The 13,796-nt window shown below is 43.3% G+C and overlaps 1 protein-coding gene across 1 annotated transcript in view; it reads left to right on the top strand.

The window, feature by feature from the left end:
* LOC116939925 (mucin-5B-like) overlaps nt 1-13,796 on the top strand; it is a 52,376-nt gene that overhangs the window by 25,846 nt on the left and 12,734 nt on the right. The window contains exons 26-34 of the mRNA XM_032948982.2: nt 2,190-2,346; nt 4,420-4,548; nt 5,055-5,205; nt 5,488-5,531; nt 5,741-6,066; nt 7,015-7,189; nt 8,046-8,287; nt 12,190-12,373; nt 12,903-13,086. Coding sequence (XP_032804873.2) covers nt 2,190-2,346; nt 4,420-4,548; nt 5,055-5,205; nt 5,488-5,531; nt 5,741-6,066; nt 7,015-7,189; nt 8,046-8,287; nt 12,190-12,373; nt 12,903-13,086 — 1,592 coding nt within the window. The remainder of the gene's footprint in view (nt 1-2,189; nt 2,347-4,419; nt 4,549-5,054; nt 5,206-5,487; nt 5,532-5,740; nt 6,067-7,014; nt 7,190-8,045; nt 8,288-12,189; nt 12,374-12,902; nt 13,087-13,796) is intronic.

The following is a 13,796-nucleotide window of genomic DNA, read 5'->3' as shown; positions in this document are numbered from 1 at the left end:
AGACTACGCTAGGGGCATTGGAATTGTTCAATTGAGATCAAATGCAGGGCGCATTCAGCTACTGAGGCATTTAAGCATCCTATATATACGCACATCTTTATCCTTCGATGATTTGCTAATAGCCACCATGATAGAACGACGAATTGATGTAGAAACGTACTTAGCACATTATACTTTCATGAAAATGGACGCGATGAGTAATTTATGAAAACACTCATTATTATACCTACTGTAATCACCCAGGAATGTCCTGGAGGTCGTCCTCCGATCTTACATTAACATGCTAATTTCTCACATTAACATAACTAGCCCCGCCTACTTCGTTCATGACCCTTGGGCTACGCCCATTTCAAACCTTTAAAACAGCCTGCCTCAGCAGCTTTCCTCTCTTTTTTCCTCCTGATGACGACCGCTTGCGTTGCCATCGAAACGTCGTAGTTTCTTGTTATTTTTTGTTATTTTATATGAACCTATTTACCTGACTTTACCGAAAGATCCAAAGAATATGAATTCCTGCAGTCACGAAAACTTTAAGTCAAAGTTACGTCCTCCACATGGAACCCCCCCCCCCCCTCATTAATAATAATTAGCAGGTGACGTCACTCCACATGGGGGGCGAGGCGCCTCCTCCCCCCTCCTCGGCACCAACTGACAACCCTCACGACAGAGGCAGAACCCTCACGTCATCACGTGATCTCACTACAGAGGCAGAACCCTCACGTCATCACGTGATCTCACTACAGAGGCAGAACCCTCACGTCATCACGTGATCTCACTACAGAGGCAGAACCCTCACGTCATCACGTGATCTCCGTAACGCTGTTGTTGAGACATCAACAGCGTTACAAGGGATTACAACCTTAAAATGAAATAGGTCTGTGTCACCGTGCCCTTACAAACTGCACACGAATTGATGCAATGAATACATCACGTCGCGGTCTGATTTTCGCTTGCAAGTTTTAGATTTACTGCAATACACCCGTCTTTGGATGGGCAAAATGCTAGTGAATACATATTCTTCATTCAGGTACCTTCATTATGTGCCTAAATAATGCTAAGATTTAATGAATAAATAAATAACCCGTGGTAGATGATTTTTTTACCAATAATGTTTACCATAAATCTTAGCTACCACATTAAAAATGAAGAACACAATTACAATTTACAGCCCTTTGGCATTCCACTGCTGGAAACGCCTCCTCGTGCCGTGTCAGTCATGAGAGATTGTTTCACCACGCTTAACCGTACTGGTCAGTACGAATTGGTGAAGGAAGTGTTACCAAAGTCAATTCAGATATCACTTGCCACTGACCTTAGCCATGGTTGGGAATCAATCTCATTGCCAGGTTCATAGTGCAGTGCACTAGTCACTGCTGCAAAGTTACACACCTACTGACAGTAACGAGGCAAAATTGCAATCGTAATCCATTACGTATTAGAACACACAATTGTACAGAATTGTAATGCAAAATTGTTACGGGAATAAATAATAAATGAGACGTGATATTTTTAGCATTTCCGTTTACATTTTCCAAGGTTGTCTTCAAGTAGAAAAGCAGCATTAATTTAAATTAACAAATATTCTGCACCCTGCTTCTCGTCTGTGTGATTTGAACCTCGCAAAATTGTACCCCAATGCGGTTGAATCATCAAAGCATGAAGCTCTAATTGATTTGAACGCATGAATTCCTTTGTGTGCCTTGCAGAAGGCAACTGCCACTTTACGTTCGCAGTGTATCGTTCTCGGAAACATCAAGTCGATGCTAATCAACATTAAACACCAGTGGTGTGGAATAGACACGTCGCAATGCGCGTTGATTAACAACTTGGAATTGTGTAGGCGAGAATGCATTCATTGCAATTCATGTGAATCGTATGCACAAGAATGTGCGAATGACCTTCCCCGACTGGACATCTGTGAAAAAGAGCTGGATAGCTCATCGGATTCCTCCAGTATTAACACAGATTCTAAATCTGAAAATATTACGTTTAGGCGAATGGAGCACACTGAACCGTACAAAATGAAATTATTATTATTTTTAAACAAAAAAGAGGGTAAAATGTGTCGCTAGTTAATTCAGTCTGAAATCGAATCGCAACCTGAAAATGCATCATATTGCCTGGGTGGTTACTGAATCATTGCCTGCCGAGTATAGAGAAGTGATTGCCATTGGCGTGCGTGGTTGCAGGTTGACGTGCTGCCCTTCCACGAGGCTTGCGTGCACGACGCTTGCGGCTGTGACACGGGCGGCGACTGCGAGTGCCTCTGCAATGCCGTGGCCGTCTACGCCAAGGCCTGCAATGAGGCCGGCCAGTGCATCAAGTGGCGCACGCCCGACCTGTGCCGTGAGTAAACGACAATCGAGACGCACGCGCACACACACACACGCACGTATGTACGCACACAGGCTTGGCAGGTGTCACTCAAGGGGCAGCCTGCGTGTGTATGGTGTGTGTGGTGTGTGTGGTGGTGTGTGTGTCTTTGTTGACTGTCGTGGAGGTACACCCCGACCTGTGCCGTACTCAATGACAATCGAGACGCACGCACGCACACACACGCACGCACACACACATGCTTGGCAGGTGTCACTCAAGGGGCAGCCTGCGTGTGTGTGTGTATGGTGTGTGTGGTGTGTGTGGTGGTGTGTGTGTGGTGGTGTGTGTCTCTTTGTGGGGAGCGGTAGTGTAGCGGTTAGCGCGCTGCGCTATGAACCCGGCGACCCGGGTTCGATTCCCGCTCGCGGCCAACACCAGTGACGATTATCTGAACCGGTCCCGGGCCTCCCCTAGGTCGACTCAGCCTCAAATGAGTACCTGGTTCGGTGTGTAAACATTGCCACTAGGGAGACAAAGGCGGTCGGGCGTGGTGCTGGCCACCCACCCCCTCGTGTACCGTTCCGGCCTTCATAGGTGCTCGCTAATAGCACTTGCCCCTACAGTCTGTTCAGGCTATATGGGGGATCTTTGTCTCTTTGTTGACTGTGCCGTACTCAATGACAATCAAGACAAAGCTCCCCTGTGTAGCCTTTATCGACTTCTGGGGGCAAGTGCTGTTAGCGAGCACCTATGAAAGCCGACACGGCACACGAGGGGGTGGGTGGCCAGCACCACGCCCTTTGGCTCCCTGGTGGAGATGTTTTCACACCACACCAGGTGCTCATTTGAGGCTGAGTCGACTTAGGGAGGGGGCCCAGAACCGGTTCAGATAATCGTCACTGGTTTTGGCCGTGCGCGGGAATTGAACCCTGGTCACCGGGTTTGTAGTGCAGCACGCTAACCGCTACACTACCGCGCCCCACCAACCAAGACACACACACGCAATGCTGCAGCTTTAGCAACATCTTCCAAGTCTCTACTAACGCCCACACCTTTATTTATAATGCCACGGTATTTAATGTTGAGGTTTCTTAAATACCCCCCCCACTTCCCCCTTGACTTTGTCCACCCGGCAGTATGAATGGGTATACCGCAGTTAGTCTATTGGCAGATCGTGTGTGGTGGGGTAAAATGTGGGTACTTCTCCCTCTTTCAAGTGAATGGCAGCAGTGGGCCTGAGTTAGCAATTGCATGGCTCCACTTGTGCCTCATTGCATGTTATTTGCAGCTCCCGCAGAAACTGACCGTAATGTAATTCTGGCAGATTTTTATTTCTGGAATGCTATTACACAAACCTTGTTTAAATAAAGTCATCAATTATGCTAATGCGTTCAAGAGAATGTTAATTCGAAAGTATGTTTTTTTGTATCATACATTATTGTGTATTCAGCACCGAAGGTCGAAGTACATTGTAGCCAGGACAACGTTGTATAAAATAAGCACGGGGTCACGGGTTGCTCAATCCCATTTTAATAAAATGACGAACTTGAATTTGATTTCCCGAGAGGGATATAAATGCTTGTCTAAAATTCCTGAGATGAGTACGATATGTTCATCATTTATTCAGCTACTGGCTCAAGAATGTATTTTTTATACGGTGAATAATAGTGTATCTGCATTCATTACCTTCCTACACCATCATTCCCTCTCCATTCCCTGCTCAAGTTAAAGACCAAAAGTAAGCTCCCCAGGAGTGCACGTTTCCCCTTTTTGTATCGAATTCGTGATATGTTGTCACATTTATATCCTTTATAATGTACAAATTACAATTAATTCTGTGGAAATTATTTCATCTCAGTTATATACGCTACATGCGCATACCAATCCTTTTGTAATCACTGATTATTTTCAGCCAAACGTCTATAGAGGGCAGTTGTTAAGTAGATTTTATTTCAACATGTATAAAAAGACATTTTCGCGTGGGTATTCTATTCACGTAACATTAATATATATATAAACTGAAATGTTAAACAGTTTTAATATAATGCAAAATACAACAGATTTCTACTTTTCACTTGTTTATCGTTCATCCGGTCTCCACAGCCCTATTTTGCGAGTATTACGACGCTCCGGATGACTGCACGTGGCACTACCGTCCCTGTGGCCAAAGCTGCCCCAAGACCTGCCGGGATCCACACGCGGAATGTCGCGAGGGAGTGCAACGCTTTGAGGGTGAGCCCTCTCTCTCCGCCCTGTACCCACCTCCGCGTCTTCCCGAAGGCAAGCACTCTGCAAGCCTTTAACTGTGATTTGTTTTGCATGTTGGTATTTTACCAAAGTTCACATAGACAATGACAAATGCATCGACGATCGACTTCACAGGTAAGTGATTTTCTAATTTGCGAAACCGATCTCAGCTGCATTGCAATGGATGATTGTGATACACACACAAGGTGCTTTATATACAGTAAAACGCATGACTGACAATTATATCAGTCGTCCTTTTTATCATATGGTGACAATTCCCCCTTTTTCTATCTAGAAATTACCTTTGTGGTGTATTGCTACTCATTACTTTCCGACCTGCACACATTCTCGCCCGTCTGATAATTTAGCATTCTCGTTGGCACCGTGTAACAATTGATTAACGTTTGCTCAACGCTGCATGGATGCGCCGTAAACCATGTCTGTGGCACGTGTGGTGGGAACGTTCGTTTGCCCGTGCGATTGTGCTCAAGGATGCTACCCGAAATGCACGGAGTCCAAGCCTTACTTTGACGAGGACAACATGCTGTGCGTGAGCTGGGACTCCTGCGGCTGCTTCGACAACAGAGGCCAGCGATACCAATTGGACCAACCAGTGCCCAGCGAGCATAAGTGTTACACTTGGTGAGGCTCGGTGGCTAAACTCAGTTCCGTAGTTCCACAGTCGTGGTGGTGACTTTTTTTGAAGCGCCGTTAAGGACTGCCGATGACCACATCACCTCGCATACTCACAAGATCTCAGAAGCTAAGCATAGTTCAGCCTCGATGGTGCTCTGATGGGTGACCGTGATGTACAAACAGGTTGTCATAGTGCTGCACGGTCGATGTGGTGGGCAGCCTAAAGATCCATTGTTGTACCGTACCTCTATGATGTGATTCGTAATATGTGCTTTTGTTTGTATTTAGCACGTGCTCTGAATCTGGAATCTCTTGCCAATACAATCGATCAGGTAAGCAGCAGTATTTTTTTCAAACATTATTCACTCACCATAATAATAATAACAACTTGCAGTGGTTAAGATACACTCACCATTATCTAATTTTTGAAAAATGCACAATGTAAACAATAATGAAGTACGTTTCAAGAGATCACACACTTTTCTTGAAATGATGCCTTGTTAACAGCTTCCTGAAAGATCACTCTTTTCTTTTGTTGCAGTCTGCTTTTGCACGCACAACGGAATCAAGTATGCAGTCGGGGCACAGATCGACTTGGGGGATAGTTGTAGCACCGCCATCTGTGAAGACGGAGAGATTCTTTATCACTATGCCGCCTGCACGTCATCCCCAATCCCCACCACCACCACAGTAGCAACCACGACCCCTGTAATAACAACCAGCAGTCTCACCACAACAAGCAGTAGCCCTACTTCAACATTTACCACCCCTGAACCACCAACCACCACTACCGCGACACCTGTGATAACAACTTCTTCACCATCAACGCCCCCATCTGATTGCATATACTTAAATCCCCCCCGAAAGGTAAAACCAAAAAGTGTGTTTAAAAAAACACATTATTGATGTTTTTTTGTTTGTGTTGTTAATATTGAATTGCGGTGTTTAATTATAATATTGTGATACACACACAAGGTGCTTAATTTAATTATAATAGGTTAACAGTTTGTCAACAAAGATAGCATCAATTTAAATATATATTGCATCTAATTGCAACCGTAACTCCAGACGCTTTACAAAGGTGAGGGTAGAAGGCAGGAGAGGAGGAAGGGTTGGAGGGGGTCAGGGCAGGGAAACACGGGATAGAAACAATGCAGCACAGTCCAGGACCAAGCAATTGAGGCCCAGTAACAACAGCGAGCCCCAGGTACAGGCAGTGCATGCGGGGCAGCCAGAGCAGCACTGACGAGTCCCAGAGCATCATAGTGAAGGGATGGAGCCCTTTACCAACGTAATTGGTTTTGTGGCAGTGCTCAGGAAACCCATGGGTATTTACATCCATAGGATTAGCACGGTTGGTATGTACGGTGCGAATGGATTTCAACATACGTACATACGTCGGGGTAGGAACCCATGCCCATGTATCTAACTGGCTCGAGTTCATGAATTGGGTTTAGGTAATAAAAAAAAATGTTCACGAAGGCACTGGATGCATTTTGGACTCGATAGTTTGCGTTAGATGAATGCTGTATAAATACATCGATAATAGCTTTTTGATTTATTAAGTATCCTGATGTACTGTACATGTTAATTGTTTAACTTCCAAATGTTAAGTGTTCATATATCACAAAAGAGTGTTCGTAAATGTATATTCTACAAAGTGTTCATAAAAATTATATGTTCTTCCTTGTGTGTTGCAAAACATGATTTTAACATTTGAAATGCATTGTACTCGAACAGCTTTCTTTTGATCGTATATAAGTTCAGCACTGAACATGTGGTGTAATCACTTTTCAAAACCCCCTTGCTTTCCAGTATCAGGAGACTTGGAAAGTTGAATCCTGCACAATCGCAACGTGCAGGGGCGGCAGTAACGTTGAGATGGTGTCGGTCCAATGCCCAATACAAATCAAGCCGCAATGTGTGAATGGCCACGAGCCAAAGCAGGTCCGTGACGATGACGGCTGCTGCATCCGTTACGAATGTGAATGTAAGTTTGCAGCCAGGAAACAAATGTAGATGTTATCATCATTACGAAGCCGTGCCCTATCCACTGCTGGATGAAGGCTTTCCCCGCGCCATCGCTGTCCGTCACGACGGTCTCGTAATGTCGCAATCCACCTTACTGAATCTCCACGGCGGCCGTGCTTCTGGGCATGTTCACTCCTTTGGCTGCCATTCCGTCACAAAGCTCATCTATCGGACATCGTACCCATCGAAGTGATGCATCCTCTGCCCGAGCAAAATTTATTTTCTGACGAGTCAATCTGATCTCTCGAATTTTAGGTTGTTCTCTGGTCCATGTGTTTTCACTCAATATAATTTGCTGCCAGAAATAAGTATTTTAACGTACCTTTTATTGCTTCTATGTACTGCAATCATCTAATAATTCTGTACAGAACCAGCCATATGAACAATAACAGCACTTATAGACAAAATAAGTTGGTAAAGGTGCGGTTCTGAATGTCTTGCTCATGCCACTGCTGGAAGAACAGCCCATCTAGAAAATGCCTACTCTTCCACATTGGCAAGACAAATTTAAATCGGTGGTAGCACCTACACTTTACCCCACTCAATGCAACGTGTCTGCCGCTAAACTGTGGTATACCCATATATAACTGATTGGTGGACAGAATGCGGAGATTGAAGAAACTTGCCCATTGTTTCAGCTCTCATGCTGGGGGATAGAGGGGGTGACTTCTGGATTGCAAATCCATTTCAGCGTGGCAGCATCTTTTTTTTTACCAGTATAATACTTCCTGTGGCTGCTTCACATATTCATCAATTGAGCTGATTTAAATGTCTGCAATGGATGAGCTCAATTCCACGTGCTTGCTCTCCTTCAGGCATCTGCTCAGCGTGGGGTGACCCACACTACACGACATTCGACGGCACGTACTACACATTTACGGACGACTGCACGTACGTGCTGGTCGAACAGATCATTCCCGTGCTGCCAGACTTCCGTGTCACCGTGAACAACTTCAGGGGCTGCAGCGGGGGTGGGCCAGCCTGCCCTCGGAGCATCACGATCACCTACAACGGCACCAATGTAATCATGGAGACCTCGCAACGCAAAAAGCCCACGGTGAGCCCCTGTGTTCACAAATTCAGCGGTTAAGTTACTGTCCTTGCTGAGATGCGGCTCGTTGCCTTAAAAGGAGGGATGTGGGTTCAAGGATGGTACCATGGGTTATAGAGGTCGTGGGCAATAGGGCCACGGACAAGTAGAGTTCTATTGCCATATAATTTTGCTAAATCTACACAAATGCTTGGTGTTGACTGAGCACTGAGCCTCCTGCACATGCTTCACTAAGCATATAAAGTTGCATCACAAGTGTAATCGGCATTTGTGTCACCCTATTAAAAGAAAATCACAGGTCCAACATTTTGTGGGAATCTTTTTGGCCAAATCTAAACACGTGGTGCGTGTCCGGACATCCACAAACGCTGCACACCTGTGACAGCAGAGTGTAGCATTGACAACATCTATTTAAAAGTAACCTTCATAAACTAAAGCATTATCTCGCTGGACGCTTGCCGCAATTGTACGTATCAAAATCATTCTAATTGTTTTGTTATGTCTTGTCCATCCTTTCTGTCACACTTGAAGCGCATATCCTCCGCTGCATTTAAAACAGTGTTGTCATTGATGTTTTATACATCGGTTCTGGTCCCATGTAGCAATACTGTGCATTCTATCAAGGACATTTTACATATTAGTCTTACAGAAGTATTGATTGGTAAGAAATTGTGGAACTTGTTTCATAAATTGTTGATGATAAGCAATCGATTTACGAGTACGCCTGGTTGCCCAACTTGAGAGTTGCGTTGTTCAGACCGTGTGTGATTGTTTTTTATTATGATAGGTGTTGTTAATTATGACAGTGTTGATTTGAAGCTTTCGTGACTGCAGGAATCCATCTCTTTGGTTCTTTCGGTAAAGTCACGTGGGTATAAAAATAAAATACATCACGACGTTTCGGGCGCAACACAAGCATCCATCATCAGGTGGGAAATCATGCTTTTCCCACCTGCTGCTGAGGCAGCAGACCACGCTTTCCCACCTGATGACGGACGCTTGTGTTGCGCCCGAAACGTGATTTATTTAATGTTATACCTACGTGACTTTACCGAAAGAACCAAAGAGATATGACAGTGTTATTAATTAGCTGACCAAAATGTTTGCCAGTTGCGCAACAAAACATATTGTCAGATTGTAAAGGAAGTTTGGCTCAACTTATCAGCATGTTCTGCATTTTCTGATGTCATTGAGGTTCATGATGTTCGGCGTTTTTGAGATGCAATTTGCGTGAATTATACCAATATATAAAATAAAATTTACGAAAAAATATTTTAGGCTGTGCAATGCTTAGTCATGGAGTTTCTCAACATTGGGTTTAGCAATTCAAAGGCACGGACATGAGCGATTTGTAAACTTAGTACATTTTCATCTGCGTCATGGGTCTCACAGAAGGAAGAAGCTGAATTTAATCTCGTCACGAAATCTTCCAAAATTTACTCTTGCAACACAATATGAAAAACGATATGTTCTCATTCAATGAAGCCACAATCTTATTATCCTCACACCAGTTCATCACACCCCAGAAATGTAATGTTATGACATGTACGCTCAATTCTTTGCTTTGTCTTCAAAATATGCAAATACGAATCTATAAAAAGTGCAAAACCACACGCACAATCTGGCGATCAGAAAAAAACGATATCTCTAGGACAAGAAGGAAATATATCCGGCAATTCTAGATTTGAAGCTTTCGTGACTGCAAGGATCCATACTCTTTGGTTCTATTCGGTACGACAGTTCTGTTCCTTCACCTGAAGAAGGCTACTTGTGTTGTGGCCGAAACGTCGTGATTTTTGTTGTTTTATTTTTTTACCTACGTGACTTTACCGAATAGAACCAAAGAGTATATCCGGCAATCTGCACGAAACGGTGGGGTGCAGTTGTTGCTATCCATTCCTAAAAATGATGAGAAGTCGAGACTTGTCTCTGAGGTACTGGAAAAAGCATGTGACAAAGACTTAATTTACAAAGGACATTTATGCATTAAAATACAACACAAATCAATATCTATACATTTTAAAACTATAACGTTGCAGTATTTTGACAACCTTGACGAAAGATAACCTGATGAGTGTTGCGCACTCGAAATGAAGGACGTGGGCAGGTGCTCCACATCGAGGGCAAACACATTTATTGTGGTCAATCTGTAAAATGCAACAGCACGTGGTGTCACACACAGCAATCTTCACCGAGTCGCCATTAACCACGTGACTGGTGTACAGGTCAGGTTAATCAATAACCCTGCCAGCCACTCACAGGTCCAACTCAGTCATCACATACTGGTGTACACACGTTTATTTTTTATTCAGTTTATTTATTTTGATATAGCCCTGTGAGACATTCGGCTCTTGAATCGGGTGCAACCACAACAAACAAAAAAACAAAAACACGAACAAGAAAAACATCTTAAAGTGACTATGTGACTGTGCAAACAGAAAATCCATGAAAAAACAGCAAAATATTCCTGAAAAAAGCACCGTACACCTACGCTGCGTGCAAAAAATCCCAGTGAGATGCAAGCCAAACAACAACAACCACAAGTCAACTTAGATTAAGGCTATCAGTCTAACTCCGTACTACAACAAAACAAACATGTCCAAACCAAAAAACGTTTTCGAAATCACCAAAAAATATAGCCATAATTGCAACGTAACAATGATCATAGGAACTGTGACCGAATTTTTACAATAAACTACATAAATAACATGTAACACCAAATCCTAGAGCTGGCTGCATGAGTTACTCCACAACAACAGAAGCATCAGTCGGAGTATCAAATTTTTCAATGCACCTTTAAGATTAACACGCTAAATCAAAATACAGATAATACTTTGCAGCGTCATCCGGAGCGAAACATTTTATTTTATTTTACGCCAATGAATAGCAGTGGCAGCTGGGGGTGTACAACTCCTCTAGAGCAGTTTTGAGAGAAGATCTCATTGGTAGCGATTCAAGTTGCAGTTTATTGGCAATAACATTCCAGACCCTGGGGGCATCAATAGCAAAGGCCTTTCCTCCAGTTTTTGTACGGCAATAGGGAATGTGAAGCTGGTAAATGAGCGAAGACGTGAGGTCAAATTTGTTCTTTGAAACAGAGAGGAGATCCAGCAGGTAGTCTGCGGATTTTTTTGTAAGTACATCGTGAATAAATAAGATCTGGTGCACAAGCCGTCGAACATTAAGAGATGTTAAGTTTGACCCAATGTAGAGAGTCCTATCTATATGGGCAGTTCAATGTAAATCTTAAGGCCGAGTGATAGATGGAATCACGCTTCTTCAGTACAGTACTTGGGGCTGATTTATACACGATGTCACAGTAGTCAAGTAGAGGCAGTATCAGAATCAGAATAGCTTTTATCAATTCCAAACGGAACATTGGGGGGAAGCAGTGCTTGTGTCGATACAGAAAACGTGCATTGATGTAGTGCACAGCACATAAGGACTTATTAAAAGAGTGGTCCATTCCGAATGTGCCACATAAGGAACTTAGATCAGATTTGCATAAAAGTAGCCATATTTATGCGGTGTTGAGGATCAGTTTACATGGTCATGGTCAGCCAATCACAGACCTGCTACCTTCCCACAAAAGTAAAAATGCAGTGTTATTTTTGTTAAATCTATAAATGTTACTTTTAAAAATCACGCTAGATTTTTTTTTTTAAATACATATGTGTAAAATATGTTTTGCTGCAAATGCAGATCAATTGCAAACTCATGTTCTTAGGTCATTGGACTAAACATTAAAAATCCTGTCTATTAACCTATATGTAGTAAGAACATGCTTACCTAGTTCACCAATGTAATGCAATCACCAGCATATCTTCTTGATACGTGCTAATGGCTGTTATTAATTTCATATAAAGCAAACTGTCGTTGAAATATTTCACCAATCTTTTTTTTTGCAGGTGAAATTTAACGGAGTTGGTGTCACTCCTGTGTACTCTGAAAATGGAATGACTGTGGCAAGCTCTGGCATATCGACTCGGGTAGATATCCCAGAAATCGAAGCTGTCATCACGTTTGAGTACGTGCGATTTTCTATCACACTCCCATACAAGTTCTTCTTCAACAACACCCAGGGGCAGTGTGGTAGGTGTTTTTGTTGTTGTTGTTGTTGTTGTCATTCAGTGATTATTAAGTAGATTTTAAATATATTTTTCAAATGTGTTCATTCTAATTAGTCATAATGTGTAATTGTATAATTTTTTCTTCATGCAACATTTTGAGTCAATACAAAATGTATAATACGATCATTTTGAGTGGTGTAGTGGTTAGCGCACTGTGCTTTGAAACTGGTGACCTGGGACACGTTTCTGGCCAAGGAAAACATTAGTGGCATGTGATAGTTGAACCCGTCTTACCTGCCCATCCCTCTACTCTCACCTTGCCTGCACTGACCAGTGTGGTGAAGTATGGTCAAACAATCCCATGACCAACAGATGTGGGTAGGCCATCATCCAGCAGTCGATTGACAAAGGGCTGTAAATTATTTCGTTTATCTGTCCATGTGTACTTTTTCATGCGAGCTCAAACAATGAATGATTTTACACATGAATGCGTAAACTAAGGGAATGTGAAAAATATCCAATAACATATTATTGTATTTTATTTGACACAGGCACATGCACCAACAACAGGCAGGACGATTGCAGAATGCGCAACGGAGTCGTCGACAAGTCTTGCGTAAATATGGCATGGGATTGGAAAGTGCCAGATCCTTCCTGCAAGACAAACCCGAGCTCTTCACCTCCACCGGACGTTACCTGCCCTCCTCACCCACTCTGCAATCTCATCGGCAGCGAGTGAGTGCGCGAGTGTGCGCTGCGACGTGCGGTGGGGAATGCGAGGTAGAAGAACGTGAGGAATGCCGCACGCATCAGATGCATGGTAGGGAGGAGAACTGCTCAAAAGGAAAAGGCAGAAAAGACCGACGTGGCATAGTCATATATGGTCACTTAGACTGGTGCACACTATGTCCATGTGTTTATGTATTTATATAAACACCAAGGTGGTTCTCTGAGTTTCAGGGAGGAGACCAAGGGGAAAGCATCTCCGATTAGCACGGTTGGCTACGTACGGTGCGAACGAAGTTCAACCTACATACAAGAGAAGGAAGAGGTGGAAAGTTGACGTCCAAGGGTGGAATTAAATGCAGGGGTATTATTATTTACTCCCCTCCTGCAAAAACTGGACATTTTAATAATTATCAGGATTCTGGGTTTCCATTTGATTCAAGAATCCATTCTTTTAGGTGCTAGCAGTGAGAAGTGGTGCTCTCAGTATCACCACCTCTCACTGATGTGTGACTTATGACCTTAACAATCAATAGTAAGTTTATATTCTATTCTCGCGTATGGCAACATGCTCAGGAGCTAAATGCCAATGTCGAGGCCAGGTAGCTACGAGAGGGTTTCAGAATAGAGAGTGTGTGGTTTTGCTATTCCTCCATTGAAGGAGTGGAGATTACAGAGGCTTACTATATGGTACATAGTAAGATAGTAAGTGATGCATC

This window comes from Petromyzon marinus, chromosome 7 (genome assembly GCF_048934315.1).
Source record: "Petromyzon marinus isolate PM22_M1 ecotype Great Lakes invasive population chromosome 7, UKy_Petmar_22M1.pri1.0, whole genome shotgun sequence".
Lineage (NCBI taxonomy): Eukaryota > Metazoa > Chordata > Hyperoartia > Petromyzontiformes > Petromyzontidae > Petromyzon > Petromyzon marinus.
The sequence above is the reverse complement of the archived record's forward strand: the minus strand, read 5'-3'. Positions and strand labels throughout refer to the sequence as shown.